Source organism: Cynoglossus semilaevis, chromosome 1 (genome assembly GCF_000523025.1).
Source record: "Cynoglossus semilaevis isolate Cse_v1.0 chromosome 1, Cse_v1.0, whole genome shotgun sequence".
Taxonomy (NCBI): domain Eukaryota; kingdom Metazoa; phylum Chordata; class Actinopteri; order Pleuronectiformes; family Cynoglossidae; genus Cynoglossus; species Cynoglossus semilaevis.
The window spans coordinates 31,137,865-31,157,501 of NC_024307.1; the positions used below are offsets into that span (position 1 = coordinate 31,137,865).

Consider the following 19,637-nt stretch of genomic DNA (forward strand, 5'->3'; position numbering starts at 1 on the left):
GTCAAGTTGAAGGAAACGCGATAGTCTCAGCCCCCCCCCCTCATGTTGGCTTTGTTGTATCAAATAAGCATGCTGGTGTCACTGCTGCAGGCAACTGATCTCTTTAATGACTTTGTCATTTTGGTGAGGTTACAGCGTCCGGGCTCCGTGTTCACATACTTTAGACCAAGGCTGTGCTGCGTCAGGTTTCAACAAAACAAATTTACAGAAAACCCGGGACACTCTGCAAACATGCAAAATAAAATGTTACTTTGTAACACACATGAGGCTAAATTTATAATGGAAAAAAAACAGGTTTTTACAGACCTGCAAAACACTGAGTTAGTGATAACTTATTCTCTGGGTCACATACCATCTATTAATCTATCATCTTTGTAATTGTTTTGAAAAATAGCTTATGAGGCTTTACAAATGTGTTTTTTTTGCACAATGTTTTTGATCAACACGGGCAGATTAAAGTGGCACTGTACATCCAAGACTCTTCTATCATCGCTCTAATGAATGTTAATGTCATCGACTTCTGGTCAAAGACTTCAACAACCTTTCTTTCTAATGTGAAAATTAAAAGGCATTAATCAACAAATAATAGACAGGTAAAATTCAGGTGAGAGCCAATCAGAGCTATGGTTTGCATTACAAAAAGCAGGCTTTCTAAACATTCCGGTGCATGGAAAGTCACTAGGGGTACCAGGCAGGATGATCACCCTCGCATATGGACCACCCTCAAAAAAATATTTTGATCTCTCAGTCGGTCTTAAACGGGCCCATGGTTAAACTGCTTGTGTGCCACCCTGTTTACTTTGGTAATTCTCCTCTAAGCGAGGACGCACCTCCTGTCACTGCAGATTTAGGAGACGCTGACATCCAGGGGAACCTTCTCATGAGACAAATGTTCTGTAGAAGAGAAAGAACCAGCAGTGCCTGATGGGTCGGTGCTGTTGTGCCTGGCAGGGCAGCTCACGTATAGTGAGCAGGGCAGCTGAATAAGAACTACTGAAATTAAAAGAAAAAAAGCGGCTCAAGGCAAGGCAAATAATTGAATTTGGCACGATCTGGACGTGAGTGTCTGCTCAGCAATGTGGCTGTGTTTGCACAGCTGGAACGTGCGCCCAGGGTCATCTCAGCGGGGAACAGGGTTTGGCACTGACGGGCACTGCCTACCGAGCCAGCCCACTGAGGAATGACTGGGCGCCTTCCTCCAACTGTTGTTCATGTTTCAGAAACATGCAGAGGAGGACAGATAATATAGAACATTGGAACAAACTATCTACTTTCTCCCGTCTTAGTTTGGGTCAGGATGACCTGGCTCTGTGTTCTTCCATCGTCATACTGATACATAAAAAACATCTTTTTTTCCCCCTGTTTTTATTCAGAGCTGTGTTAGCTTTCTCCTGTAGACACCAATTAACCATGTCTGATGGGAGACCACATGACTGCTGAGTCTACTGGGTATCAATTACCCTTGTACTATTCTGTATTAATATCAAATGAATGAAAAACATCAGGACCATCGTTTCATTGCGTTTGAAGTGTCATGCAGGCAGAAACTAGCACGATCGTGTTACAGGACCGATGCCATTCCCCAACGAGCGACTCCGGTTCCAGTCTAAATGGAAAGAACTTGACAGGTTAGCTGGCAGAGCAGGCACCTGTACGTTTCAGCAGGTAAGATGAGCGATCTGTCTCTTCATTCCTTCTGGCTGTGGCTTTGGCTTGTGTGGGAAATGTTATTCTTTGACAATCAGGAGCAAGAGCAAACCCCAGGTGGCATGAAACCTAAGAGCGAGCGAATGGTTGGAAGCTGTTGCTCAGCAGCTGCGTTCGGACACGAACCGCCGTGACGCTGGATCCGAGAGGGAACCGGTCTGTCGTGACTGGTGAGCGCTGCAGTGCATCTGCACGCTTTTGTACGGTCCATTTTGCAGGAAGACACATTTGGGAGCGATATATCACGCTCCACTTACAGTGCCAACACACACACACCGATGGCAGCATATCACATAAATCATTGACTTTAGACTCTGTTACATGCATGGAGTCAGAATTGAAAGGGAATATTGCAGTGTTTGTTCAGTTAGCGTGAGGGCGATGTAGCTATCAGAGCCTGTAAGCTGAAAATCAGAAGGTCCATTAGGTTTTTGACCGCGCTCCGTGAAAGAGCTGATAAGAGTGTCTTCAAAATTAATGGGATAGTGTTACAATTTGAGGGCGGGAAAAAATCTACTTTTGGAATTGTACTAAAATCCCGCTTGTCAAATACATTAGACCACCAGAGTACCTTTGTTGTAAATAATCTCAGAGTTTAAAACAGCTCCGTTAAAAGCAGCAGAGATACTTGAGACACTCAAACTTCATGGTGGCATCTTCATCTCTATTGTAATAAAGATTCTCAGGTACTGAAAGGCTTTCTTTTTCTCCCTCTCGCATCCAGAAAGTGGCTTTGGAAAAAGTTTGAAAAAATGCCCTCTTTGAAATTCCTGACAGAATTGACTGGCTCTAACATCTTGAGTTTCAATCTGATAGCTCCAAAATTGCTCCTGCAACCAAAACCTTTCAAATGCAGCCCAAGCAGCCCTTTCCATTGTTGTTGGCGTGTGTAACGGAGAGGGCTTCACATTCTGTGGCTTTCACAGATATATCCAGGTGACACTGAGAGCTCCCGGCGGGTATATCTCCTGAAGCCAATGAAAGCTTCACGTCCAGCTTTACAGCAATCTGCTGGTGCTACCAAACACCCCCTGTCTGCTCCAGAACAAGGCTGTGACCTATGCAAAACCCTCCACTGCCAGCTATCACTGCACACACAGCTGTTAATGGGCTTGGTTCATGTAATTTACCAAGGAACAACATCCAAACGGCATTCATCTCACAATCCGTCTGCTGCCAAGAAAACACAATATCCATACAAGAGGCCTCTGGCACAGCTGATCAGGATATTGATACAGGAGGCCTCCCAGGTGAACAATGGCAGCTCCCATAACAAATCCCCTCTGGAAAGAGACCAACCTGCTCTTGGCCAGATTCTCCACTTCTGCTTCCAAGGATTAGAAAAAAAACCCAACTGTACCCCAGAGATTACCCCAGGTGCCCGTAAATGTGATGCCTCGAGCAGGTGGACAGGTAGTGAGAACCCTGTGAATCTTTAAGAGCTAGGTGGGAAGGCAGGAAGAGCAGAGAATTATGGGTCGGAGCACGAACACAGAGGTAAAGAAGTGCAGCGAGTGATGACACATCAGCAGTAGCGATGGATTCTTCATGATTTATTGCTGTTCCTGTAAAAAACAGTCCATGAAAAAAGTCTGGCTGAGGAGCCTTTTCTCAAAAGTCTATGTTATTACCCACAAGGTAGTAAGAAAAGGGAAGTTTTAAGAGTTTTTGACCAATATCGAGGTCATTTTGTTCATTTGCTGGCCATATTTACTTAAATTTTTTTCCAATGTTATTTTCTTTTTCTTTTCTTTTTTCGTTTTTTAATATGCATTCACATTTTAGTACAAGTTTGGAATAATTAATTGTATTTATGTTTTGGTTTTATCTTTGGGCAACTTTCAAGTTCAGCTTTTTTCCGTAATCCTGGGCCAGTTTTTACTATTGGAGACTAATGTCCAGTTTTCCTAACATTCTTTGTGAAAGTGCATTAAAATTGAAAAGTGGAGCATATACTGAATTAGACCGAAATACCTCTTAAATATCAATCCATTTGACCTTGTGTTTAATAGGTCTGTTAAATTACAGAGCACAACTTTGTTTCCATCCTAGTTACAGTATCACAGGAGGAGCAGTTGGCCCTGTGTTATTTTTACATGATCCAATTTGTCTCTCTTGGAAAACGTTTGGAGAGAGCGAGAGAGAGAAATCAACCAAATGTATTTTGAAGGATACTGTTGTCACAACAAAAACAATGCAAAGAAATAAAGGAGGAGTCATCCAAGAAAATGTTGAAAAACTCTCATTTTGTGTTTATTGCTGTAATCACTTATCTGCGTCTTGAGGTTGCTGTCTTAGAAACACTAAATACAGTAGGATGTAACAGAAATGTATCACAGTCTAAACTGGGCTTATTGGCATGATAGTCTGCTGAAAAAAATGTAAAATGACTGAAGATGCTGTACATAAGGAGGACCATTTAAAGGAGGACACCACATTTTGAAAAGATCTTGAAATGATGTTGATGTTGAAAAAGATTTTCTCATACGAAACGTGTGTTTGCTTCAGGACTGCAGTAAAATGTTTTACACTATATATATCAATTCACTGTTTCATTAACAACCCGAGTTTTTTTGAAGACAAACAATTGTGATTCAAATCACAATCAGAATTGTTCAACTAATTTGAGTTTTCAGATTCTCATCCATTCTCATTCTCAATCCATTATTTTAACATGTCTAAAGGATGAGAAAAGAACAGTTTCCCACATCTGCACCAAGAGTATTTTAGCAAGAATTTTTTGGTTTCTTAACATAGTAATGTTAACTACTCAAATAATGACTTTATATTATTCTAGACCCCAAACATGTTTTAACTTTTTAACTACAATGCTAAAGTTAGTGGGCCTATTTGACATTAACACGGTGCCAACTCCTAATGACCACTGATGAAAAGAAAAGCTGGATTAATATTCTATTATGTCCAAGTCAGTTGATGAGCTTTTCTTTTTTTTTCTTTTTTTACAAGAAGCACTTTTAGAATAGATTTAATTGTACATTCCACCGCTAAAGCCTTTTCAATGTCACACGGGAGGGAGGGGTCACCCTGGAGGGTTGACCACATATAGGTTCAGGCAACCGTCCACACTCAAATTAGTACCTGTGGATTATTTAGAAGAGAGGTTACCAATGTGGCTCCGTACCTGTGGATTATTTAGAAGAGAGGTCACCAATGGGAGCCACACATAGAGGGCCATTTGTGATATTGAGCAATCAGTTTGTTTGTTCAGTGACCCAACCAAGTCTTTAGTAATGACATGTTATCTAATAATGCTTTTGATCAGGTTGATCTGCTGCCAGTATTGTCTCTTGGCCCTGCCCTGTAGCGACTGCTCAACACAGTAAACAAGTATCAAAACAAAAAACCCAGCAGAAAGACAGGAATAATCACTGTGACTGAGTTGCTGATCGCGTGTTACCAATGCAAGCACACACACAGTTGTGCAGGGACCGTGCACACACAACAGCATTATGACAACAGCTGGGTGTGCCTGATATTAATGAGACACAAGTGGTGGATCTGCCCTGATTCACTTGCGTCATCCCGGCAACTGGGGCATGCAAGTTCATCGAAGGTCCAGGAGCCAGACGAGCTCCTTACGTACGAACACTGAACGCTGCTGACTTCCACAACTAGATGCCAGACAAAGTATCACCAACACCATCAGAAAGCTTCAGTCCTGGTCGTGTAGACATGATTAGTAGGGTGTCAAAGATGAGAACTAACGGACCAAACCTCTGCATCAACCTGGACTAGGACAGCCGAAAGAAAAACATCCATCCATTGCCCCGGATCATCATGAGAGCGGGGAAATGTCTTTCCGAATTTATCCCACCAGTTGGAATGTTTGTCAATCATTAGTTCAGCTCACGTCAGTGGGTTCGGCACCAATCGGATGGCATTTTTAAAACAGGGTTGGAAAGTCTGCACAAAGATTTACTGCAAAAGCCAAACACACCATGGTGCCATGAGTTCAGCGGGTATGGAAGCCTTCACTCATTTCCTGCCCTCCTAAAATACCTCGATGTTGAAGTGAACTGTGCAAACTGCCACTATATCATTTCTTTCAATCTATGGCAGAGGAAATCATCTCATCCAGTGGCCCTGGCATGCACTTTCAGTCTGCACAGAGGGAAACACAACCCAGTGCACGGAGCGGTCCCCTATCTCCTGCTTCCATACTCTCTCTGAGGTTGACCTGTGAGAAGCAGGAAGCCTGGGAGATGAAGTAGGTTGGAGCCAGGAAAAGGGAGAGGCTCTGGATGAACCTGGGACAAGGAGCCAGCTCTCTGCTGTAGAAGTGTGTCAGCCAGTAGGCACTAGTGCCTAACAGCACATTTATGAGTGCACAAAAGGCCAAAAGAACCAAATTAAAGCTGGATTAGTGATGTAAAACTGTTTTCATTTTCTGTCTTTTCTTAACATGCACAAAGAAAGGCAGACATAAATCAAAGATGTCACTCAGATTATAAGATAGATGATGAATATGAAAGGCAAGACGTTGGAGCTTAACTCTAGCATATTTGCTTTCATAAGAGACAACGGCGTGTCACAGCAGGAACCACCTGAGGTTGAATTACACATGGGTCAAGAGATAAAAGTTGATATTTACAAAGATGAGAGAGTTTTTGGCACAAACCGGTGAACATGAAGCTACATCCTCATCACCGCGCCTCAAGGCCACGGCTCTGCATCACACACCTGCACGCATCGGCGCCGTTCACCCTAACACATGCTAATTCATGCGATCAATAAGCTTTACCTTGTGCACACTTTGGCAACTGAAGTCAAAGCTGCGTCGACCTTTGCTTTGCATCAGTTCCAGCTGCTCCACAGTGAGCAGTACCATGGTGATGTCAAATGGTGTGTAAGACTTTGCCCAAGTCCACATCTGCTGTGTAAATTACAGGTCTGCAAGCTGAGTCTTGTTATGGGGAAAATATTCCACTGCTAAAATAGTTGTTGTCAGCACAGATTAAGCTGCTGCAATTACAACTTCGTATTGTAATATTAACACTGGGCGAGCGGGCATCACTCAATGTGAGGTGAGAGACTGTTTTCTCAGCCTTTGGGCAAATGCAATAAATTCCAAACCTTTTAGGTATTAAGAAGCATTGCCAATTATATTTAGGTGGAACGGTAATGTGCTCATACAGAAATGTCCTGATTGATCGAAATACTGCAGTTAAATCTGACTTTGGATTAACGCGCAGCGCTTTATGGAAAAATCCACCCTCTCCGCTTCATGTTTTTTAATTGTACAGTTTGGGATTTTGGAAGTTTTTGGCCCAGTTATTACAAAAAGTCCATTAAGACACTTCTGTTCCCCAAAGAACTGCACAGATTAAGGCTGAAAATTATTACACTTAAATTTGAACATAATCATTATGTTATGCATATTTAGTTATTACATAAATGTGTATTTCTTATTACATCTTAATTTAACATTTCATTCATAATGTGCAGATACTGTATGGCTGATCTTATTATTTTATCAAGAAACCAAACATTAAATTACAATTTAAACAAAACTACTCTTCAATAAAGTAATTATTTTAGGATTTTAGACTTGGGATTGTGTTGACAGGTTAAATATAATCGGCATGGGAGCCCATTTACTCTGAATACTGAATCAGTTTGGTATTAGGTATATGTAGGTTATTTTCAAAAGTAAGGATCAATATCACACAACGTTTTTTTGGCCTCCTGTTTTTTGGTTTGTTTTTTTAAACATAATTTATGGAAGGATAATATCAGAGTTTTTCTCCCATCGAGTACAAATATACACTATTTCATATCTCTGAACTTATATAGGTCATTTCAGCCAAACTTTAAATATAAACGTCATTGTGCACTTCTTAGCTATCTGGTCAAACACATACGGAAGTGAATTAGGTCAGAAGTTGTGATGAAATATCTTCCGGCTGGTTTACAGTTCATAAAAGAATAAACAGGTGGGACAGAATAAACTTCCACTGCACCACAATAAAGTCAGCAAAATGACAACGAGTAAATGATTAAACACACAGGAAGGAGATGTTGACAACAGTCATTCCATTCATTTCCATTTTGATGATAAGCGTTTTAATAAGAAGTTTCAAGTTTCATGGCATCTTAACTTTCAATTCTATCAATTTTATAACATTTTTATTATTATTTAAAGACTCTACTTCAAGTGCATAACTTTTTTCTCTTTACGACTTGCCTGGTCTACTTGCCGTCACACCATGTTTCAACCTCCTCCTCTTCACCTTTGTCTCAGTGGTGATAAACAGACATTTGGCTCAGACCTGCTTCGCTCTGATCATGTAATGATTTGCCCGTAATGATTACTCTGTGAACTGGTGATAGAGTAGTTTGTACCTGACTCACAGAGATGGGCAGACAGCCACCCTCCTGACAATCAATATCAGCTAATGCTCTTGTCTGACACTGACACACGTCTTTCCACAACTTTCTCTCTTCCCAGTTCATTCAGGTCAAACACACCAATGGTTTTTACTCTCATTTTTCCCCCCAGACGTACGCCCTGTTTTTGTTCTTCTACACTGTGTAAAAATCCAGATACACAGACATAAAGTTACTTCACTATGATACTGGACAACTCACATTATAATTAATATCATTTCACATCTTTTAACTTCATGTTTACGTGACTTATTACACAAAGTTAGTTAGTTAATTGCCCCATAGTATCCAAACATGTTTAGAGCACCCCCTGCAGGAGAGGCCAAATTTACACTCAGTGTTTACCAAGTTTTTTGCTTTTTAAATAGACGTTTTTTTTTTTTGGTTCATTTGCTTCTCAAAACAGTTTAGTGATCATATTTTATATATTTAATATATATTAGTGGATTTAAAAAGATTTGTGGTTATTCCTTTTCACTGATATTTGGGGAACAGGATCAAACTGTCCAACTACTTTCAACATTTTATAACACAAACTCTTCAACTATTAAAAAAATATCGTTATATTTGCCACAACCGTGCCTGTCGTCCTTGGAGAGGCCATAAAGCAAGAAAGGCATTGGCTCCAGTTGGTTATACTGTACACACTCACGCACACACACAGGGTGCACGCAAGCAGACCCAATAAAACACACCTGTGCAGAGTTGAAACGTTCTAGTAATGTCAACCCTACTGTTAGAAGTAGGGCTGAATAATAAATTCTTTAAGAGAATAAAATGGCAGACTGACCAGGCTGGATTTTATAACAAATTGCAAATTGTTAATCCCTGGAATATTTTAGCAACAGATTTTTTGCATCACGTTCTTGGAACTTTATCAGTTCTACTTTTAAGATGTTTTAAATGTAATTCATCTGAATTAGAACACAACAGAACCGTAACTTTAAAATATACAAATACATATATATATAAACCTCTTCTAAAAAGTACATGTCTGGATTTTTTTTCCAATAATACTACAAAAGCCAATACTGCCACATATAACAACAACAACAATAATGTCCCCCCCCCCAGCCTGTTCTTGAGTGTGATTGGTTCTCACTTGGGCCGTGTCTTACAGTTGCAGTGAAGTTGTGTTTTGTTTTTCTACGTTCATAAGGTTGCCTTCTAAACTATCTTGGTGGAGGGGATTGTGTTTACAAGGCTGAATACTTATGTAACCACTCCACTTTTGTTGTAATTGTCCAACTGCAGAACACTGTACCGTGTGTTTACAGGAAGCTCCACACAACAGAAACACACCTAATTTGCGAGCACGATTACATCTGCTTCTGTGGGTGTACGCATGGTAAACCTAATAGCTCATCATTTGTAATGAGGTTTAGCTGGAGTAGTGGAAGGTTTACTCTAAACACACGTGGCCACAGGGAGAAGCAGATGCGAGGACTTCAGAAAGCATCACCACTCTCCCAAATAATCCCTATCTTTGCCTTGTTCCCTCCATTTCCTCTGAAATCCTCATCTCATCTCATGCCTCAAACCACAGGACTAAAACGCAGTCCGTTGTTGAAGTCTTTTTTCCCCGTCTTCAATGAGATACAATCATGTTGCTCCGTGGGTTCCTCACCAACACTGTGGTCTTCCAGAAAGTCCACATTCATGTTCTTTGGGTTTGCCCTTTTCTTTTTCCATTCTACAAATACCAGGATAATGGTGTTTTAGTCTATTTCTGCTCACACAAAGGCCCGAATTTGGCTAAAGTATAAATTTGATGTACCTAAAGGTCAGGCACATTCAAGTTAGTTATTACCAACAGCTGGGATACTTCAAACAGTGCTGTTGCCAAACTTCAGAACATCTACATCCTCTGGATATAAAAAAAGTAAAGGTCTACAACCAGGCTCATCACTCCTCCTGCAGTCTTCTTCTTTGGGTTCTCTCAGTAGCTCTGGCTCCTTTGGATTTTACTCCTTACACCTAATAGTGTTTTTCCCAACTTGTACACATTTGAACTCATCCAAAATGGTTGCCAAAGACAAGGAAAAACAAGAAATACAAGCAGGTGGGTGCGTTCCTCTATCTGCTTCTATAATTTATTTTTCAGGGAATTGCTGCATACTCCACCTTTAAAGTCATCAGAAAGGGTTTGACGGTTAATGCTATAGCTTGACAACATCTCCAAGAGGTTAAAGAGCAACTAATATCCTGCGTTTTATGCTTTGATTTGTTTTTCTACGTTCTTGACACTTTTGACTTCTACAGAGAAAAAGGGAGGACAGAAGGGAGGAAGGTAGAGCTTCCTTCTGACCTCACTCTGTCTTTCTATGATCCTCCCTAACAGTTTCAAACACAGTCAGACCCACACATACCTCCTACCTGCCCTCCCCTCTAATTAGGCATCACAAAATGGGGTCCCAGCACTGCCTCTCCCCTCCTGTTAGCACCACTCCCAACGCAATCCCGCCCTGGGACAAATCTGGGGTCAAGGCCAGGGCAGAACCAAACTGCCTGCGTGTGCACACACCACAGCAGTCACTCGATTGCGAGGTAAAATGGCCTTTGAGATTGGCCGTGTGTGAAAAATGTGCGGGCCAGATGATGCACACAGGACCCTGTCTTGAGCCAAATTAAGTTTGAGCTGACGTCCAGGAACACACAACAGGATAAAACAACAACGCTTAAACGCACAGATGGTGGCGACGAGGGATCATCGCAGCTGGAGCGCAAGAGGTTCCATCAGAGGAGCAGGACGCCAGAGGCTCAGCTTTCAAGCTCGGCAATGACAAAAAACAAAACCCTCATTATTAGGGAACAAATAGAGACACAACAGGTTGCTGGGGAAAAGGAGACAGCCACCTGCAGTGTAGCCACCACTGTTGGACTGGACAGAGGAGGTCCCTCTGCTGTAATGTTGCCATCTGCTGGCAGTTTACTCAATGTGTGTGATGAGGTCAGATATTTGCAGCGTAGCACAGTGAGACCATTTCCTGAGTGCTACATTAAAACTACATAAACATAAACATGTTTTGTTGTGTACAGTAGGAAGTAACATTACCATATTCTAGCCAGATCTGCCATTATCAGGCACACGCAGCTCTCAGTCAGTCACGAAATGTTATTAGAAAGCAGCATCAACTGATTGAAAGGCACACAACACTATCAGGTTCCACCAGAATGGAAGACGGAAAAACAGCGAAAGTCATATTCTCAGTTCCACATCGTTTCACTTTTCACAAAGCCTGGTTTATTCATCATTTCCTGATGTGAGGCAGGAGTGATTTTGGTTACAGCTACACTGATTCTGTTTTTTTTTTTCACTTGGCAGGAGTAGAGAGAGTAGGTCGATAACACTCCCTGTATGAAATATGACGCAGTGGATGGTTCACGGATCTCTGTGCAAACAAATTTACACTATTTCCTCAAATAAATTAGATTCTAAGGCAGAAGACATAAGCAGTCTGTCATGTTTCATCAGTTTGTCTTTTCACTAGAAAAACAAATGTGTGCTGAGCATCAGCAGGTTAACGGAAGAACCTGTCAAAACAAGGGAATATCACATCCCTGTCTAATTTTATATTGTTATTCTAGTTGTGGCCAATATGCAAAGTCCATGATTAGTGGAGTCTTTTTATTTTTTTTACGAATTGCTACTTAGTACTACAGGAATTTACCATAGATGTAAAAAAAAAAAAAAAGGTATAGAGTAACTGATACAATTACGCCTGATCATTAGTATAACTGTGATTATTCATAGAAGATGAACATTCATTGCAGTCTAACATTAAACAGAAGTTGCCCTCCCTCTGCACTGCAGTACTTGACCCTTATTTGCCCGCAGAAGACACTGCTACGCTACTTCCTCTTTGGCAGGTTTAGCAGCGATCGCTAGAAGCTCTTTCAGAGTTGAAAGACTTGGGATTCTGGCATACCTGAGCGGGACACACGGGGGGAAATAAAACTGTCCCTGCAGCATGAAAACAATAAGAAATGCATTAAAACACTGCTGCCTGGCTTTCTTGGCAGTGCCAGTGCCAGTCGATCGTGGCCTGGGATTTCAGATTGCACACAACACACACTTTGTCGGGCTTATGCAGTACACACCCCTCAGTTTTACTGCACAGATCAAGCCCAGATGGCAACAATGAGATGAGTATGAGAGCTTTCTGCTACATAACTGAAAACACCCGGTCTTGTTAACGCACTCCAAAAACTGGCTCCATCCATCCATCACCGGCCAGATGTTCTCTGAAGCCTTTTTCTTTACTCCTCAAGAGGGACCAATTCCTCTCAGAATTAATTCACTTCCCATTCCAGTTGCGTCCACAACAAAGGCACTCATGAAAGCTAATTGGATAGTTTGTGGTCTTTATGATCAAGTGATCAAGACGAGGAGTGTGTTTCGGAGAACAGGAGATGCTGTTGTTGACGGACGCCCACTTGGGACCATTTGCATGCCGTGACCCCACTTAATCCTGCCATTAGATCCCAAAAAAACTTCCCCATCCTGCAAGTTGCATTAAGACTCTGAGAGGGACCATTTCCTTGAATAAACATCCAAATCTGGCTAATTTTCCTTTAAATTCCACTTGAGTGATCTGAAGAAAAGCATGTAGTAGAGCGAGACTGGCAGCCAAAGACGTCTGTAGTGAAGTCTGGCAGCTGACTTATATCCTTCAAATGTTAAAAAAGGAACCATGAAACACGCCGTTTTCCACCAACTCACAAGGAGCATAATCATCAATTTTAACAGAGATATCTTTGTCAGAGTCTGTTTGCCTGCTGTGTTTTACTGCCAGCAGTAGTATTAGGAGGCTTAGCTGCATTTATTCACCTTGTTGAGGGGGGAAAAAAACATACACAGAGGAGTTTGTTTTTAAGGCTAAGGTCTTCTTTAATGCCCACTAAGAGGTGTTGGTGCCAAATATAACGTTACCAAGCAACATTTAATATATCCTTTTCCTGTTCCTATTCATTTGGTGCATAAAGTTTTCACTGTTTTATTTCTGCTTATTAAACCTTTAAATGCCAGAAAGTAAAACTGATCAAGTCAAAGTTGCAGTAAAAGCATATGTATTACATTTTTTATTAAAGTTACAAACATTCAAACCCAGTCTTAGCATATGTAAATGATTCATGCTGATTTGCTTTTTTTTTTTACTCTAAACAGGATTGTAATTTACAAATATGACAAAATATCAAAGTCAAGTCTATTAAGGCACCTTACTGTTGTAGGACAAATGCTACACTTGTTATACATGGTATATTGTGAAACCATGAAAGGGATGAGATGGTAACAAGCTTAGTCAGTCAGCCAGTCAATGGTCTTACTGGAAACCACAGATACAAGTTAGCAATAATAATAAAAATCATGTTTACTTTTCCAGAACTGGCTGAAAAGATATTGTTGTTTAAAAATATGGCTGGAAACATCAAAACCCACTGTTTCACCTTTGGCCTTGTTCTGTTTCAACTCACACTCATCCAAAGTATTACTAATTTTCCAGGAGGCAAGGTTGCAGAAGAGGTCAACGTGCCAAATCAAATTACGAGTTGGAAGCATTTAGTGATGGTGACACTGAGGTCATGCACATGTACTTCCCTTATAACCATGAACATCAGCTCCTGGCAATTACAAGCTTTTCAAATCAGCAATGTGGCGACAGACCTCGCAGGCTGAACAAAGCATGTACAGTGTCACAGATTCACACCAGAGTGAAAAAGGTGTTGGCTTTTTGATAACAACACAAAGATTAATCATTAGACTTGGCGTTCCCTTTAGGAGCGTTTGTTGCATTTAAGGTCATGCAAAAACTTTTTTTTTAATCAATCATAATTATTATTTCTTCTGTTTGCTTAAGACTACTTATGTTGAACTGCTCATGTAACCTGGATCATTGGCCCAAATTGTTATGTTTTTCCATTTTCAAACTTTATTGAAATATAGAGAGACACAAGACTAGACCAGGGGTGTTCAACTTGTGGTTCCTGAGGTACATGCAATTGTACAGCCTCCCAAAAATCAACCAAATAATAAAAAATAAAAAAAGAAATGTGTCTTGTTTACTTTTGTACAACAGATCAAACAACAATAAATTGTCAACAGTCTTTTTTTTTTTACTCCTCACTAAATCTTTAATAATACATTAGCTCAAACATCCACTGCATTACTGCGATCGTTTGAATGTTTAGTAACTATCTGTACATTTTATTTGTTAGTAAAATGACTTGTTTGGTGTTAAGGACTGTCTTTCACTGGAATAGACCTACAGTACGTATCTTTACAGGACTATGTCCTCCAAAATAAGTTTGATTTGACTGTAGTAGTAAGAAGTACAAGTGATGCATTTAACATCTTGGCTGGCTGAGATCATAGGAAACACAAGAGCTTTGGAAGTTTAAACAATCAAATTTCACACACAAAAAAACCCCACAAGACATTAAAAAAAACTGCTAATATTAAAAATGAATCAAGTGAGAGGAGAGGACCTTACCAAAAATCACAAGTGGTATGTCATCATGTCACCCACAAAGGAGGGTCTATTCCATCTAGGGTCACAGCCACAGGCCATTTGGCCCACACACACATATCACACAGCTACCAGCAGCCATACACACAAATATAGAGCTGCATTCTTCTGTTAAATAGTCATGCAAAGACTTTGACCTGAGAATAGGGATGAAAAGAAAAGGCCAAGGCACGGCAGGGACCCCGGAGCCAGCACTCGTTGATCTCCCGGTCTCTGAAGCAAAGCACGGGGTCACACTGAAGTGTGTTTGTGAGTGTGTGTGTGAACAGATACATGTCCGGTGCTGATTCATGTTGCACAGTCACTCCTTGCACAGATGGGAAAGCTCGTCATGTGCTGGTAATTGTGTGACCACCCAAATGGGTCATTACTCAGCCCTGCTTTATCACAGACACACAAAATAACCAAACTACTTCAACTTGTAAAACACAAGTCAACTTGTGGAACCATTCCTGCATTATGTAACCAAGGATTACTGATCAGGAGAGTAGATCCCGGGTGTTCTTACACTGATGCTCATAATCTACAGAGATACATGTACTACTTCACTATTTTCTTCAAACATTTACACTGTAACATTATCAGGCCAGCCCTGGATGGTGGCCTGGAAAGAGCAGCGCAGCCTTGAGCCCTCCTCTGTCAACAATATTCACTGATTACAGCATGGACGTGCTCAGCTGAGCTACACCGCAGCCAGAGCGCCTAAAGCCCAAATCACCTTGGAGCGCTATTAGCACCTGTCGTGGTCATTTACACACGCTGACACTGGCGTTCTGCCCATCCCCGTTTGAACCCTGAAGTCAAACAACTGCTTTGTGTCGCACATTAAAGCCTCAGCCTTCATGCAGCATGTGTCAGCTTTTACACAACTTAGTCTGCATGTTGGTGACAGGCACAGCAGAGATAACACAGGAAACCGCTCACTGCTGCGGGCATCCACGCTATGATTCCTGAAGAGTTTGTTCAACGCTGCACAGATAAGCACTGACCTTTCGAAAGCTGGCCCATGTGCTGTCTATTAAATTACAGGACTGTGAGGGCAAAGACAAACAAGTCTGCGTCTGCAGCTTTGGAACGTTGCAGTATCATCACTGCATTACATCACACCGAGTATTTATGTCACTTTTTTAGCTAAACCCTAACCAAAGTATTTGCATACAGAGTGGTATTATGTCACTTCAAACTTGCACTAACAACACATCCTCCCTGGTTCTTTTATCTACGTTCCCATCTCTGCAGCTGTGTTACTGAAACGGTCCAAGACAAATGACTGACTGTGCTGAAGCGTGTGTACATGGGAGCTACAGAGCACTGCTTACATGGGTTTTATTCACAGTCTTCAGGCAATTTCTATATGATTTTTAATCATTGTATTAATTTGGTCCAAGTAAAGCCGTGCAGGGTTCATATGTACGTGTTAGCCAGGGCTTCTTTTGGTTTGTTTTGGATTAAGTCTCATTTTTGAGGCACCTTATCTTTCTTATTAAAAACAAAAAAGAATTACCTTAAATTTTTTAACTTAAATTTAACAAATCAAGGTTATACGTTTATAAAATGAAAATGTTCATTGTGGATATCTAAAAGAATATTGTTCTTGATATGATTTTTGTTAAATGTTCTTAAAAGTTATTGGAGTTATATGAAGGGTATAAAGTACAAATGAGAAATGGGTAGAATAAATACTGAACAGTATCTTGGCGCCTAGTTAAATGCTGGCAGCATTTTGCCTGGTACGAGTTATTGATCAGCAACAGTGTTGCTTTGAAACTGGTAAACAGTCACAAAGCAAAAGCATCTCCATGAACCACACCTTGAGAAACACTGTGAGATGATGAACAGTTTTTTGTTTGTTTGGTTTGGTTTTTTTTTGTTTGTTTTTTGGTGGGGGTTTTTTGTTTGTTTTTTGAAGGGGGTTGTTTGTTTGTTTGTTTGTTTTGGGGGGGGTTGCAGTCTAAACGCTATTTAAACTTTTAAAATAACAAAAAGTAAGGCAGAATGCAAAATGCCAAGTGGTAACAATCTATGTGACTGGAGCTCTGGTATGGACATAAAACGACATCATAGAAATTGTGCAACAGGTGCCTCACATAAAATAAAGGTGATTTATCCCAAAAAAAAGAAAAAGAGAGAAAGAAAGAAAGAAAGAAAGAAAGAAAGAAAGAAAGAAAGAAAGAAAGAAAGAAAGAAAGAAAGAAAGAAAGAAAGAAAGAAAGAAAGAAAGAAAGAAAGAAAGAAAGAAAGAAAGAAAGAAAGAAAGAAAGAAAGAAAAAGAAAAACTGTTTCACGGTGAGCAACTTTTCATTTTGATAAATGATCAGTAGGTCTGAAGTATCTTTGCAGGGAAAGTGCTGCAGCTTACCTTAAAAACAAAAACAAGGAGCAGCAGTGCAAGCTTCCAGAAACTGCCCCCGTCCATCTCTGATCACCTCAGTGGCACAAACTCAGCTGTGGCTGCAGACTCTCAGTGCGTCCTTGTGTCCCGCTCCGTCTCTCAGTCAGGGGGGAAGCTGCTCCAGGCTGCGTTGCGCGCTGCGCTCCAGACTCCAGTTTACAAACAGACACTGAAGGAAACGGGAAAAGTCAGCCGAGAAGCGCCGCAGACGACATGACACTTCACGGTCTCGTCTTGATATTTAGTTCCCCTACAAACACGTTGCTGCTAAATTTATGTTTGCATTCCAGCCGTGCGTCAGTAAAAGGGTCTCACCCACCTTACATTCTTAAAGAAACACGCTCCTGCACCCTTACGCGCTGATTGGCCGAAGAAACATGCGCACTTTAAATGATGCTCGGGCGGTTTCCAGCTTGTGGGTGATGGTGGAAACTTGAATTCACTTTTATCATTAATGTTGAGAACTGACTATTGAAGAAGTAACCGTTAACAAGCTGTTGTGTTCTGTTTTAATCCTCTCAGTGTAATTACTCCAGACATATCTTTTTGTTTGTGTCTGATTTTAGAGCAAATGGCCTCTGCTTAGATTACATAATACAGTATGGTCAGTTATGTTCAACCATATTATTTAAAAGGGACATGCTCATGGTATTAACTCCTGTAAATGAATGAATTTCTGTTCAACCATATTATTTAAAAGGGACAGTATTTTAAAAAGTCCTAGTATTGATGTAAACAGGGTTGAAGAATATGATGGTCGAAGCCCAACATGGAAAAGAAGCAAAACACCCAGTTATAGTTCACTGGTGCAAAATGGTGCAAATTGATTTGGAACAAATTTTTTCTTCAAGTTAATAGTTCGAATTAGAAGTTTCCAATCCTTAATAAATGACTATGTCAGTTCAAAACCACTGAGTGTCAGGTTATAAAACCAGTTAAAATTAATTACATTCAAACCACAATGACAAGCCCTTTACTTGTCATGCTATTGTTGAAATCAAATCCCTAAGGGAACACGCTGACTTTCCTCTTTTCCTCAAAGCATGACCAGGATATCATTACAAGAGCAATGCAAGATTAAGTTTTTTTTCTTAAAGGAACTTCACTTTATTTGTTAAAAGAAAGTATATTCATCTGTCCCTAGGGTCCACCTAATCTTGTGCCACACTGCCCAGTTTGATTGCAGAACTCAGTGCAATTTGTTGTTTTTTTCTCTCCTGTCAAGTACAGCCTTAAAAATGTTTTTATAAAAGTAATTGCAATACCTAAACAAACACTACTTCAAATTTTATCCCCTGTGACAACCTTCCACATGCTGAAACGTCAACATTACAAAACACAGGGAAATTAAATGAGTGTCTTTAAAGATAGAAAGTGACTTTGCAGATCTTTGAAAAGAGGTCCGAGGGTGGAGAGTTGATTTACTCTGTTTTATATCCCACAGGCTTTTCTAGACTGACCGTCCCTAGCTCAAAAATGTTGATCTCCGTTTCTCAGTCCCAGCTTTATGTCCACCGGCTGCTCTCAGGAAGTTCACCATATGGACGCACATGACTCCGTTGCGTGCCGTGTTTTCATAGTTCTAAATCTAGTCACAAGTATGGTTCATTTTAGTCTTTCAAGTCAGGCACATGAGCTGCCAACCATGTGCCATTTAAGGCCCAGTGACAAGTTTTATCTGAATCAAGCTCATAAGAACAGAGATCAACTGGATGCAGAGGAATGTGTGGTCTTGGCCTTTGCTGGGTTGTGATTGAAATCGTCTGTTGGTTTTTGATTTATGTTGATGAGATCTGTGTCATCTCTTTGGCAGCATCAATTTAAAAAAAAAAAAAGCAGCGTCCTATTGTTTTTAATGTGGAATTTATATTACCGTTTAATGAAGGTCTGCCGTGCATCTTTGGATATGGCTGCCACCCACGTTTACTCAACATAGGCCCAAATTAGGGTCACATTCCATCCTGTCTTTAATTTGGAGGGAACAGGATATAAACTGTACACAGAACAGAAAAGAAAGGCGCTGGATATTACTCAACATATTTTAACATACACTACATATTTTCATTCCCAGTGACGGGAAACTGCTTCTCGCTGTGTATTTAGGACCTGCCTGGTACATCACAAAAACAAAATTCCTTGCTGTGGTAGACGCATTGTGAGAGGCACACAATCTCCAACAGGTATGTGAGGTATGAGCCACCTGAATTGCTGCCTGACACGCAGGCTTGAATTCAGCTTAATCTCTATTAACATGCTCAACACAGGAATGTAAATGTTTATTCCCAAAGAAAGAGGGGCATAACTTCACCCAAACACTGAGATGGGATTGGATTCATTTCCTTTCCACCCCTCAGGGTCAAATTATCATCCTTAATAGCTCCCTGACATCCAGAGCCGACTCGCTTTTGCCACTCATGACAAGTTTAGTGTCTTTGAAAAAGAAAAAGACTCCAGGAGCCTCTTGTTGAACTTTGACCTCCCCCCAGCACCCTGAGAGCACCACAGACACCCTCTACATGCAGGAGATAATGCTCCAAGACATGAATAGTTTACATTCACTCCAACTGCTGGTGCATAGCTAAGCCACGTCCTCATGTTACAAT

General features: G+C 40.7%; 1 protein-coding gene across 5 annotated transcripts in view; it reads right to left on the reverse strand.

Moving 5' to 3' along the window:
• LOC103390374 (ADAMTS-like protein 1) overlaps positions 1-17,619 on the reverse strand; it is an 83,232-nt gene extending 65,613 nt beyond the window's left edge. For 3 of the 5 annotated variants that reach the window (XM_025055092.1, XM_008326225.3, XM_008326211.3), the window contains exon 1: positions 17,002-17,582. In XM_025055092.1, coding sequence (XP_024910860.1) covers positions 17,002-17,058 — 57 coding nt within the window. In that variant the 5' untranslated portion in view covers positions 17,059-17,582. Of the gene's footprint in view, positions 1-17,001 lie in introns of all 5 variants that reach the window. The other 2 variants (XM_008326217.3, XM_008326238.2) reach the window with 2 other exon arrangements.
• Between the last annotated feature and the right edge of the window lie 2,018 nt (positions 17,620-19,637).